This window comes from Bubalus kerabau, chromosome 6, assembly GCF_029407905.1.
Source record: "Bubalus kerabau isolate K-KA32 ecotype Philippines breed swamp buffalo chromosome 6, PCC_UOA_SB_1v2, whole genome shotgun sequence".
NCBI classification, from domain to species: Eukaryota; Metazoa; Chordata; class Mammalia; order Artiodactyla; family Bovidae; genus Bubalus; species Bubalus kerabau.
Window position 1 is genome coordinate 81,134,080 of NC_073629.1, and position 14,079 is coordinate 81,148,158.

The 14,079-nt window shown below is 42.0% G+C and overlaps 1 protein-coding gene across 3 annotated transcripts in view; it reads right to left on the reverse strand.

Moving 5' to 3' along the window:
- Positions 1-3,232, reverse strand: part of RAVER2 (ribonucleoprotein, PTB binding 2) — a 136,616-nt gene extending 133,384 nt beyond the window's left edge. For 2 of the 3 annotated variants that reach the window (XM_055585588.1, XM_055585587.1), the window contains exon 1: positions 2,873-3,232. In XM_055585588.1, the coding sequence (XP_055441563.1) occupies positions 2,873-3,097 (225 nt within the window). In that variant the 5' untranslated portion in view covers positions 3,098-3,232. The remainder of the gene's footprint in view (positions 1-2,872) is intronic. The other variant, XM_055585589.1, reaches the window with a different exon arrangement.
- Positions 3,233-14,079: the final 10,847 nt, after the last annotated feature.

Consider the following 14,079-nt stretch of genomic DNA (forward strand, 5'->3'; position numbering starts at 1 on the left):
GGAATGACTTTGATCCTTAATGTGATATTACCAAATAAATGGATGAATCAACATAGCTTCTCCTAGAAAAGAACAAGAATTTGGGTATTTAAAATATCTCATTACTTAGAAATTGGACAAAAACTAGTCTTTTAACTTTTTTTAACCATGTTAGTCACTTTATAAGGAATAAATAGGAGTTTATCTAGGTGATACTGGCTAAACAATACAAAATAAAATTAAACTTAATCCTTCACTAGTAAAGTTGACAGTAAAATGCAGCCACTAGGTAAAATCAGAATTAGAATGGTTATGGGAAATAAAACATAAAATATTTACAGAACACATTCATGGAAATATTCCAACTTGAGAAGTAGATCAAGTAAATGTTAATTTTATTGGACTAGTAAAAATAGCAATTCTTAACTTTAAATATTCTGAAGAAAAGTGTCTTTTAATTGCTTATAAAAATTAGCATATTTGGCCTACTCTACTTATTTATGTAACACAGACTATTGGTAGTTATGATTGTGATCAGAAAACCTAGGAACAGTACAAGTACTGAAGACAATAGAAAAAAGAAAAACACACTACTCAAGCAAATGTTATCTGTAATCTAACACTGATCTGTTTAAATTTTAAACTGCACTATCAGAAATACTTAAAATATTTCATTATAGAAATGATCACACAAAAAATAAAGACTAGGACAAGTCTGGAAACCAGTATTCCAGGTGCTAATAACGGTTTGTTCTGTTGCTTACAGATGAAACTCTTCAGTTCTCAAAAAACCTGGCATAAAAATTTAACTTAACATAAAAATTTAAGATACTTTACTTGTCATAAAAGATTCATCTACATATACAGATCTTATACCAGTTTCATTTGATAATTTATGCTTACTACCTTATCGTTGTTGTTGGGTCACTACGTCAAGCCCAATTCTTTGCGATTCCATGAACTGCAGCACGCCAGGGTTCCCTGTCCCTCACTTTCTCCCAGAGTTTGCTCAAATTCCATCTATCTTACAGAAAATCCTAAAATTGAGATTATACATAAATTCATAACAGAGGGAGACTATCTCAAAAATATAAATCAGTGTAATTTTCATAAAACCTCTCTCCATCACTAACAAGTAATTAACTATTCCTTTTATTGGACTCTGATATATTTTTTCCAAGTTTCTTAAGACAGGAGATGAGAAAGATACCAACAACAAAGAAAAAATAGAAATGTCTAAAATTTATGGTTCAAATATTTTTAGAATTAATGCAAAGAAATGTGATAGCAAAAGTAGCTGACATTCTACAAAGGAAATCAAGACACTCCTCTCTCTTCTAGATTACCTACACATAAAACTATTCCTTCAATTTTTTTTTTTTTAATGCCATCTGCCTTTTCCAAGCCTCCCTCTTTCTGAGCTCACTTGCTGTCCTCTCTTTGCGTGGGCACGGGAAAGTTGCTTCAATGAAATCAGTCCATTGCAGTTGTCCTTACAGTATTACAAAACATTACCCGCCTGAGGGGAAGTGGACAATAATGCAAAGAGTTGAAAGAGGGATGAGATGTACAAATACTGACAGAGACTTTTTTACATTGCTTTTTTGAAACAAAATGTCCCTTCATGCATATGGGTTACAAGGTTACATGCTCACATTTATTGTGAATGGCTATGTAAGATCTAATTACAAAGCAGCAAGGCACTGGTCTCATTATTTAACGGATCTAATGGAAGAACCGCTGCAATTATCAACAGGCAGCACCCCCCCACCCCTCCACCCCCCACCCCCCAACCCCACACACACGGAATACCATGCATCCCAGTATAGGAGGGAGCTACACTAATTGCCTCAAATCTGCAACCACCAGGACAGCCCACCCTCCCCATCCCCACAAAATATAGAAATTCTAGCTAAATGTTAAATATACGTGAACATCTAGACAATGAAGAAACCCTGAACAGTCAAAAGAAATTCGGGGTTTTTTTTGGTTTAAAAAAAAATGCATGCACACATGGAAAGATAGATAGTATTTCACGTTAACGGTGTTATCTTTAAGTATCAAACATACCTGTGATTTCTATCCCACTCCCACCCTGCGTTGCGCTTCTTTGTGTTTTCTAGTTTTCTTACAATGAGCAAACGAGCATGTTAATTTGGCAATCCAGGAGGCGGGGGCGGTGGGGGGGTGGTGATGGTAAAGTCAATTAGATGGAGAACTTAAAGCAACAGTTAATTTGGTTCAAAGACGCAGAGAAACCTATCTCGAAGCCTTCTCGGAGTCAGTAAGACGGCAGCAAGGCTCCCCAGAGCGCTGTGATAACCTCTATAACCAGGGTCTTAGCAGACTGAGGGGACAGAGTTGTTTCATACAAACTCGGGCAAGTGCTCCAAACAGCAGCAAAACTCACTCCTCGCTCTCCCGTGACCCCGCCCCCAAGGCACACCCAGGTCCCGAGAACTCTGGGGGACCCTGCGCCCGTTCAACTTGCTCCCAAAGCCTTGGTTTCCGCCCCCTCCCAACCCAAACTGTGCTCCGCAGCCCACCGCCACTCTCCTTCATCTACTCCCCCAAACCCTTCCCGCGACACACGATCCTGGAACCGGCCGGACTTAAGAGACAGCGCTCCGGGTTCCCGTGACCTTGGACAAGCCCCTTCGCCTCTCCGAGCCTCAGTTTCTTAACGTGCCTCCCTAGCGGGGCGACCGCGGGCTCAGAAACCGGGGGGCTCTGCAAAAGCCACGGACGGTGCTCGTAACTCTGCACGACCCCTCCTCCCCCGGACCGCTCGCAGACGCCGGGCACCAGCCTGGACACCTAAGGGGCAGCTCTGTTCTGCAGCTGCTGCGCCGGAGCCCCCGGGGACGCGTCGCCTCGCAGCCCGTCCCCGTACCTGGCAGCTGCTGTCCTGGGGCAGGTTCTTCACCAGGATTTTTCTGCGGTTGCTAAGCTCCCGGCGCATCCGCTGCAGCCGCGCGGCGACCTCCTCCGGGTGCAGCGCCGCGGGTAAGGGGCCCCGGGCGTCGCCGCGCGCCTCGGAGAAGGGGCTCGGCCAGCGCAGCCCCGACCCCGGCGCCGCCGCGCCCCCTTCGCCGCCGCCGTCTCCCGCCGCCGCCATCTTCCCGGGCGCCCGGCAGCTGCGGGCTCCTCGGAGGCTCGAGGGGAACGGAGAGAGCGAGCGGGAGGAGGCCGCAGAGCGGGCCCAGCCGCGGGGAGGGAGGGAGAAGGGGGACGGAGGCGGTGCCGCAGCCAGCAGCCGGCGGGCGGGAAGAGGAAACCTGAGCGCCGAGGAGGAGCCCAGAACCACCTCGCGGGGACCTCCCCTCGGGCCGCGGGCCCCGGAGCACTGGAGCGCCCGCCCCTCCCTCCCGCCCGCGAGGGCCTCGGCGCCGCCCCGCGGACACCTGTGCTGGCGCGGGCGGGCGCGCTCCCCTCCCCTCAAAGCCCTAGGGAACTCCCAGGTTTGGACACTAGGTATGCGGCCCTTTGGCACCGGCTTCCCCGGGGGCACTCGAGCCCCAAACGCCTGTCCCCGCGCGGCCTTCCCACGTGACACCCTAACTGTCCCCGAGCTCCCCTCGAAACTCCCGCGCTGGGATAGCTCCGGGGCTCACGACGCGCCTTCAGCCCCTGCAAACCCGGGGAGGCCCCTCCCCACCCCGGACGGTGACCCTTCCGCCGTGCTCAACGTGTACACATTTGGCAAAGAAATTAAGAGTTCTCAGTGAAAAATAAAATGTGAGATTTTCTAGGGAGTACAAAGAAAGATGTTCTGGAGGCAATTTTTTATATTTGGAAAAACCTGATAGCAAAGTATTTTCCTGGCTGTATCTATGAGAAAGCCTGTGCCCTTGACCCGTCCCTCCGTTTCTTTTGTACATTTCCTAAAATGTAAAACCTGGATGGTTGCATATGCAGTGCGTAAAGAGGTGCCGAAACAAGGACAAATGGAGACGATCTATGGCAGAGGGCTGGAGAAAACGCTACTTGGAACATTATTTTAATTGAAACTTGGAGGGAGAGTAAAGTTTTAGAACTAAGTCAAAGTGATGTTATCACATCAAACAACTGGGGAGCCTTTGACTGGCACCAGCCCAAATAACTGTGAGCAAAGAGAAACATGCATCTTAAGTTCATGGCATACAAATACACTCTCAAACAACACCAAAGCCTGTTTAATAACACTAATGTTATTGCGTTGGGGTGAAATATTTTCAGTAAATGTCTCCAAAAAGTGAAAACAAAAAAGATTTTTAAAAAACATTCTATGTGTTCAGTACTTATGTCCCCACAAACGTCTAAGTACAAATGTTTCATTCCCTCTTCACAATACTTCAATTAGGTAAGTTTTATTTTCCTCACTTTACACGTGAAGAAACAGGCAGGTTGCTTAATTCTAAAGCCCAACGCTCTTAATAACATAAAAAGACTCACCTGTCATATCTCCATCACAAAATAATGATTGCTAACATTCCTGCATTTAGTCTCTGCCAACAAATGCTTGTATCATTAAAATGATTCTGCACTACACCCATGTTCTTAGTAGCACTATCGTCAATAGCCAAAGGGTAGAAACCACCTAAAAGGTCTACTAATGAATAAATTATAGCATATGTGCACTACTGCTGCTGCTGCTAAGTCGCTTCAGTCGTGTCCCACTCTGTGCGACCCCACAGACAGCAGCCCACCAGGCTCCCCCATCCCTGGGATTCTCCAGGCAAGAATACTGGAGCGGGTTGTCATTTCCTTCTCCAGCATATGTGCACAATGGAATATTACTCAGCTGTATTTAAAAAATCAAGTACTGGGTAAACATCCAAAACATTGTGCTTAATGAAAGAAACCAGACAAGAAAGTTCACATTACACAATTACATTTATATGAAGTATTCCGATAAGTAGATCCCTAGAGACAGAAACTGGAGCTGGTAGTTACCAGGGGTTGAGGGAACAGGGAATGGGAAGCAACTGCTTAATGGATACAGGTTTCCTTTTGGGGTGATGAAAATGTTTTGGATTTGGACAGAGGCAGCAGTTGTCCAATATTGTGAAAGTACTAAGTAAACAATGAATCAGTTCAGTTCAGTCGCTCAGTCGTGTCCGACTCTTTGCAACCCCATGAATCACAGCAGGCCAGGCCTCGCTGTCCATCACCAACTCCCGGAGTTCACTCAGACTCACGTCCATCGAGTCAGTGATGCCATCCAGCCATCTCATCCTCTGTCGTCCCCTTCTCCTCCTGCCCCCAATCCCTCCCAGAATCAGAGTCTTTTCCAATGAGTCAACTCTTCGCATGAGGTGGCCAAAGTACTGGAGTTTCAGCTTTAGCATCATTCCTTCCAAAGGAACCCAGGGCTGATTTCCTTCAGAATGGACTGGTTGGATCTCCTTGTAGTCCAAGGGACTCTCAAGAGTCTTCTCCAACACCACAGTTCAAAAGCATCAATTCTTCGGCTCTCAGCCTTCTTCACAGTCCAACTCTCACATCCATACATGACCACAGGAAAAACCATAGCCTTGACTAGACGGACCTTTGTTGGCAAAGCAATGTCTCTGCTTATGAATATGCTATCTAGGTTGGTCATAACTTTCCTTCCAAGGAGTAAGTGTCTTTTAATTTCATGGCTGCAGTCACCATCTGCAGTGATTTTCGAGCCCCCCAAAATAAAGTCTGACACTGTTTCCACTGCTTCCCCATCTATTTGCCATGAAGTGATGGGACCAGATGCCATGATCTTCATTTTCTGAATGTTGAGCTTTAAGCCAACTTTTTCACTCTCCACCTTTACCTTCATCAAGAGGCTTTTGAGTTCCTCTTCACTTTCTGCCCTAAGGGTGGTGTCATCTGCATATCTGAGGTTATTGATATTTCTCCTGGCAATCTTGATTCCAGCTTGTGCTTCTTTCAGTCCAGCGTTTCTCCTGATGTACTCTGCATATAAGTTAAATAAGCAGGGTGACAATATACAGCCTTGACGTACTCCTTTTCCTATTTGGAACCAGTCTGTTGTTCCATGTCCAGTTCTAACTGTTGCTTCCTGAATGCATACAGGTTTCTCAAGAGGCAGGTCAGGTGGTCTGGTATTCCCATCTCTTTCAGAATTTTCCACAGTTTATTGTGATCCACACAGTCAAAGGCTTTGGCATAGTCAATAAAGCAGAAATAGATGTTTTTCTGGAACTCTCTTGCTTTTTAAATGATCCAGCAGATGTTGGCAATTTGATCTCTAGTTCCTCTGCCTTTTCTAAAATCAGCTTGAACATCAGGAAGTTCACGGTTCACGTATTGCTGAAGCCTGGCTTGGAGAATTTTAAGCATTACTTTACTAGCATGTGAGATGAGTGCAATTGTGTGGTAGTTTGAGTATTCTTTGGCATTGCCTTTCTTTGGGATTGGAATGAAAACTGACCTTTTCCAGTCCTGTGGCCACTGCTGAGTTTTCCAAATTTGCTGGCATATTGAGTGCAGCACTTTCACAGCATCATCTTTCAGGATTTGAAATAGCTCAACTGGAATTCCATCACCTCCTCTAGCTTTGTTCGTAGTGATGCTTTCTAAGGCCCACTTGACTTCACATTCCAGGATGTCTGGCTCTAGGTGAGTGATCACATCATCGTGATTATCTGGTTCATGAAGATCTTTTTTGTACAGTTCTTCTGTGTATTCTCAGAGAAGATGATGGCACCCCACTCCAGTATCTTGCCTGAAAAATCCCATGGATGAAGGAGCCTGGTAGGCTGCAGTCCATGGGGTCGCTAAGAGTCAGACACGACTGAACGACTTCATTTTCACTTTTCACTTTCATGCATTGGAGAAGAATATGGCAACCCACTCCAGTGTTCTTGCCTGGAGAATCCCAGGGACGGGGAAGCCTGGTGGGCTGCCGTCTATGGGGTCGCACAGAGTCGGACACGACTGAAGTGACTTAGCAGTAGCAGTCTGTGTATTCTTGCCACCTCTTCTTAATATCTTCTGCTTCTGTTAGGTCCATACCATTTCTGTCCTTTATCGAGCTCATCTTTGCATGAAATATTCCCTTGGTATCTCTAATTTTCTTGAAGAGATCTCTAGTTTTTCCCATTCTGTTGTTTTCCTCTATTTCTGTGCATTGATCGCTGAAGAAGGCTTTCTTATCTCTTCTTGCTATTCTTTGGAACACTGCATTCAAATGGATATATCTTTCCTTTTCTCCTTTGCTTTTCTCTTCTCTTCTTTTCGCAGCTATTTGTAAGGCTTCCCCAGACAGCCATTTTGCTTTTTTGTATTTCTTTTCCATGGGGATGGTCTTGATCCCTGTCTCCTGTACAATGTCATGAACCTCAGTCCATAGTTCATCAGGCACTCTATCTATCAGATCTAGGCCCTTAAATCTATTTCTCACTTCCACTGTATAATCATAAGGGATTTGATTTAGGTCATACCTGAATGGTCTAGTGGTTTTCCCTACTTTCTTCAATTTAAGTCTGAATTTGGTAATAAGGAGTTCATGATCTGAGCCACAGTCAGCTCCTGGTCTTGTTTTTGCTGACTGTATAGAGCTGCTCCATCTTTGGCTGCAAAGAACATAATCAATCTGATTTCGGTGTTGACCATCTGGTGATGTCCATGTGTAGACATCTTTATCTACTGTACACCACACTGAGATTAATATCCTGTGTCCATATTTGCAGATTTGTGATTTTTCCATAAAGAACTAGAAGCAGTATATCTTCATTAATAAAATTAGGATATATGAAGATTTTTGATATGTATTTCCAACTACCTTTCTCAGTTTTCCCCACATCACAAACACTGTATGAGAGTGCTCATTTTCCTGCTTGCATCCATGATAATTTGATATCAAAATAATGTCTCATTTTGGTTTTAAATTTTATTGCTTGTGGGATCTTAGTTCCCCAACCAGGGATTGTTGAACCCAGGTCCTTGGCAATGAGAGCGAGAAGTCTTAACCACTGGACTCCAGGGAATTTCTAAATTTTATTTCTTTGATTAAAAGTTATGAGTTGAAGGTGGATGAAACTGGACCCTATTATACAGAGTGAAGTAAGCCAGAAAGAAAAACACCAATACAGTATACTAACGCATATATATGGAATTTAGAAAGATGGTAACAATAACCCTGTGTACGAGACTGCAAAAGAGACACTGATGTATAGAACAGTCTTATGGACTCTGTGGGAGAGGGAGAGGGTGGGAAGATTTGAGAGAATGGCATTGAAACATGTAAAATATTATGTATGAAACGAGTTGCCAGTCCAGATTCGATGCACGATGCTTGGGGATGCTTGGGGCTGGTGCACTGGGACGACCCAGAGGGATGGAATGGGGAGGGAGGAGGGAGGAGGGTTCAGGATGGGGAACACATGTATACCTGTGGCGGATTCATTTTGATATTTGACAAAACTAATACAATTATGTAAAATTTAAAAATAAAAATAAAAAATAAAAAAAATAAAAGTTATGAGTTGTAAGCTCCAATCAAGTGCTGTTCCAAAGAGCTGAGAGACTTTAAGATGTATATCCTTTAAAGTGAGCAAGAAACATGAATAGGCTTAGCATTCACTCGGACCTTGAGTCAGTCATTAAGTTTGAGAACATATATTTATCTAAATGAGTACCGTTTTCTTGACAAACATTTAAAAATGTCTCTTCTGTACTAGGCAATATATACAAAGACATTAAGAATACAGAAATAATAAAAGTTTCTATATGATAAGGACTCGAGAAAAAAATTATACAAGAATTAAATATGATAAATATGCAGGGAGAAACATCAGGAGCTGCCCTGGAAAACAGTGATCTGGGTCTAATTTTAGAGTTTTTTGCCTTGGCTGAAAATATTTTTCTAATTGCTTTTTTGGTATTGACTTCAGAGTTTATGACAAATTCTTGTGCACAATTTCTGTAGCAGTGAATGTTCATCCCTTTGAGATGGGTTTTATTTTTTGAAATAATAATATGTTTTCTGAAGCCAAGTCTGGTGAATGAATCAGGTGTTGATTATGCTTTTTGGATTTTAATTATATAATTGGGTTTTTTTGTCCCGAGTGATACATAATTCAATGTTATCAAGTTATTAAACCAATTTTATTAAGTGGCTACATGGAATTGATCCCACTCCTTGAACAATATTACTGTGTCCTATACAGTGATGACTTTAAAACCTTTTTGACTCAAACCAGTGGGAAACATGTATACCACAGAGGGAAATATATCCCACACTGGGAAATATAGGGCTTCCCTCATAATTCAGTTAGTAAAGAATCTGCCTGCAATGTAGGAGACCCCGGTTTGATTCCTGGGTCAGGAAGATCCGCTGTAGAAGGGATAGGCTTCCCACTCCAATAGGCTTGGGCTTCCCTTGTGGCTCAGCTGGTAAGGAATCTGCCCGTATATGCGGGAAACCTGGGTTCAGTCCCTGGGTTGGGAAGAGCCCCTGGAGAAGGGATACCCACTCCAGTATTTTGGCCTGTAGAATTCCACAGACTGTAAAGTCCATAGGGTTGCAAAGAGTTGGACATGACTGAACGACTTTCACTTTCACTGGGAAACGTATTTTACTTTACAAACCAGTAAACACACATACATACAACTGAAACAGATTTCACAGAACAATATACCCTTCCATGGAGCAGCATACTCTAGTATTTTTTAGTGTATTCTATTCCACTTTTTAAAAATTGCTGGGGAGGAGGGTGACATGCTAAATTGATTTCATGTGCCACTAATGAGTCCTAACTCATTGTTAAACAGTGGTCCAGGTTTCAAATTAACTATCTTCCTTCATTACTTTGGCTCAACTGTTTTCCAGGAATTCAGGGAAATAATATAATCTGTTGATTTTAAAATATTTAACTGAATTGATTGTTACTGCCACATAAAAGAAATGGATGGAAATTGCAAAGACTTGGAAATGCTGCTATGCATCCCAAGAGTTCCTCTCATTCCAGGTTTTAGCCTGACTCTTTAAATAGCAGCTTCCATGATAAACTTAAGGAACACTCTAATCTGAACCTGCAGTGAAGTACAATTATCAAGCTGCAACATATTTACCAATACCCACAGGTATTTACCAATGCCCACAGGTAATTATCATGAGCTATATAATTACCTTGTTTTTAACACAGGAGCCGTGTGCTCACTTTTGCCTTTATTTTAAAAATTATTGGTGGCTATTTTTAAAGCACTGCAATTGAGCAAAATGTTGGAAAGGTTTAATAAGTTTCAGTTAATAATGATAATAATACAGCCCCTGGTATCCAAACAAAATCTTAAGCTTATATGACAATGTGATGAAAACAAATATGTGAAAACTGTAAGAATGATACACTTTTAGTGACCGTTTATTTATTCAATGATATATATTGAGGGCCTACAATGTATCAGATACTCTACAGCACAGCAGATTTGATCGACTTTTATTCAAAAAAAGGCCTTTTCCCTGGGAAAGTCATTGAAATTCAGAATTTGTAAATTCAGCATGAAAAAGACTATGAATATGATACTCTTAACAACATAGACTGCTGCTGCTAAGTCGCTTCAGTCGTGTCCGACTCTGTGCGACCCCATAGATGGCAGCCCACCAGGGTCCCCCGTCCCTGGGATTCTCCAGGCAAGAACACTGGAGTGGGTTGCCATTTCCTTCTCCAGTGCATGAAAGTGAAAAGTGAAAGGGAAATCGCTCAGTCGTGTCTGACCCTCAGCAACCTCATGAACTGCAGCCTTCCAGGCTCCTCCATCCATGGGATCTTCCAGGCAACAGTACTGGAGTGGGGTGCCATTGCCTTCTCCGAATGGAGATGACTGATTTTGATGTAGGGGAAAGTATCTTGAGGGGCTATGAAGAACAGGTAACAGTCTTCTAGATGATAAGGGGCAAGTACTGAAACAGGGAACAGAGGGAGACCAAAAAGCATCAGAGGGACTGGCATGCCCATTGAACAGTAAGTCTGGTGCCAATAAAAGATGTGCTACTTTGGGGAAAGTAGCAGGAAATACATGAGAAAGGTAACAGATGTCATTCCATTTTAAGAAGTTGATTTCATTTTAAGTCACCGCTTAAGTATGGCATGAAAGGCAATCGCATAGAGAAAAGGAATATCAGAGTCTCCTAGACAGAGAAATTAGATGATCAGATCAGACTTAGCTTTTGCAAAAACAATTCTGACAACAATGGAGAGGCATCATGTCAGGGAGATCAACTGGAAGCCTTCTGAGACAGTGAAAGCATTCGAAGGACTTATATGGAGAAGAATAATAAAAATAACAAGTGGATTAAGCTTTCACGTAAGTCTTAAGCGTATAGAGCTTTACATGGGTTACCTAAGCTTTCTTTTTTCTTTGTAAACTCTCTAATCAACTCATGACATAGTTAGCACACACTTATTAACCAATGAGGAATGGAAGGCAGAGAGGGTAACCTGTCCAAAGTCACACAGTAGGCAGGGGCCCCAGGATCCCAGTGCAGATCCATCTACTTGGAGCCCAGGTATGTATACTAATGTAACTGTAGCTGGAAGAAGGGCTGCACTTATAAGATTTTTCTGAGAGAAACACAGTGGAATAAAGTAGAAGCAGAATCCAGCAGTGGACAGAGTAGGATCTGGAGTTAAAATATCTGAATTCAATTCTCTGCAACTGGAGTGAGTTATTTAAAGCACGAGAAAGTGAAAAAAAAAAGTGAAAGTGTTAGTCACTCAGTTGTGTCTGACTCTTTGCTACCTCAGGGACTGTCGTCTGCCAGGCTCCTCTGTCCATGGGATTTTTCAGGCAAGAATACTGGAGTGAGTTGCATTCCCTTCTCCAGGGGATCTTCCCAACCCATGGATTGAACCCAGGTCTCCTGCATTGCAGGATAATTCTTTATGATCTGAGCCACCAGGGAGGCCCCCATAGAGCACGAGTAAATACTTCAAATATGCCAAGCCTCAGATTCTTCATCTCTGAAATAGATAATAAGAGCCCCCATAAGGCTATTATTAAGGGCCATTATGAGGATTACATGAGGTAATATATATAAAGGGCTTAGTAGGGTGCTTAGCTCAAGGTCTGTATAAAAAGGCATTCATAATAATAAAAATAATTATTAATTATTTTTTTAAAATCTTGGTGTCTCATTGAATGTCATCAAAGAGAAAGAAGTTTAAGAATAGCATGATTTCTAATATGAGAGATTAGATGGGGGCAGGGGGTGATGCTGCAGCTGAAAGAGGGAACAGTTTAGGAAGTAAAGATAAACTCAATTTAGATATCTGAGCTTCAAATACTGCAGGACATATAGATAAAAATACCCAGTCGACCGACTATAACTTGTAACAGACCTAGGTAGTTTAAAAATAAGGTTGGATGAGGTCACTGAGGCTGAGTGTGTAGATTGAAAGGGAAGTCCAAGAAATAGTCCAAGAAAGAAGACAGTATTTAAAGGCCACAAGGAAAATAAGTGGAAGGTATTGTACTTGGTAGTCCTGTTAGTCTCTGCTTATACTACTTACGTGTCCAGGCCAAGAAAAGAAAGCCAGGTGAAAGTGAAAAAAGTATCAGGCAAAAATAGTTGGATTGCATTAGGTAGAGCTCCCTGTATTCCTCTCTGTAGTTACTTTAGGCCGCTCTCTAGCTCCTGATCCATTCTCTAGCACCAGTTCTCCTTTACAGCTTCTTCACGTCCTCTTCTTGGCTTCTGTGTCTTCACAGGATTGATCTTTTTTTTTTTTTTTTAACTTCTTTCTTGGCTTACAAGCTGAACCCACTCACCACTCACTGTCTTCTGCTATTGACCTTACATTCCATGACACACCAGCCATAAAAGAAACCCCATATAAGAAAGAAAAAAAATATTGAACTAGAAAGAAAGGCTTCAGAGAAGCCAAGAAATCAAAATGTTTCAAAATGGAGAATGGTCAACATGTCAATACAGCAGAGGGGACAGAGAATTAGGACTGAAAAGGAGGTAACTGGATTTGGCATTTGGGAAGCTCCTGGTGTCTCTAAATGACAGCAACTTCAAGCAACTGGTAGAGACAAGAGACAAGTCTATGAAAAAGAATTGGTGAGATAAACTTTATGCCCTCTACTTTCCCCCATGAAGCAGAAAGGAGATCACCTTCTGACAGTGAGGAGATTTTAGTGGAAAGTTAAAACTCGTGGTCTACATAGGTGATTTATATATATTTAATGCTTACAACCACCATTGAGAGTGGGTATTGTTATCTCTGTGTCATACATTAGACAACTGACATAGTGAATTTAAGTCATACAGCTGATGTGAGACAGATTTAGAACTCAACCCAGGTCTGTATCCTAATACTATGGCTTTTCTTACTGCATTTAGATTAGAGTAGCCTCTGAATGGAATGTGAAAGCGTTGTGATAGTAATAACACTGGTGGTATTATAAATACTACCACTCATATAGAAGTACATAATAGTGGTAATAATGACTAAAATGAATCAGATGCTGGTAGTGCAAATGAGACCACAGAAATTAATGTTTTTACACCAAATTTAACTGCAAGTAATAGCCTCATGCCTAACTTTATGACATAAAAACACAGTCCCTTAGTTTGGTTGCTAAGTCGTGTCCAGCTCTGTGACTCCATGGACTGTAGCTTGCCAGGCTCCTCTGTCCATGGGATTTCCCAGAATACTGGAGTGTGTTGCCATTTCCTTCTCTAGGGGAATCTTTCTGACCCAGGGATCAAACCCACATTCCGGCTTGGCAGGTGGATTTTTTTACCATTGAGCCACCCTAAATGTTAAACACAATTTAACACCAGTTAAATGATATTAGTTAGTACAAGTTATTTTTCTTAGTTTTAATGTAGCCACAACATAGCATTTATGAACTTTCTTTCTGTTTTGTCTAAACATATCTTTAAAATATTTACAAACTTGCTATAATTTAGGTTTATTTTTATTTCTAAAGTTACAAAAGATATTTTGACAATTGTTAGTATGTCAACTACAAACATTTCCCTTGAACCTTGAATTGTATTGAATAATACAAAAAGAATTGTACTCTTTGCCATTGAAGTCGACTCTCTTGTCACCCTGCTTGCTGAATTAATGGAAGCCTAAGGAAGTAGTATACTTTTAATCAAATATG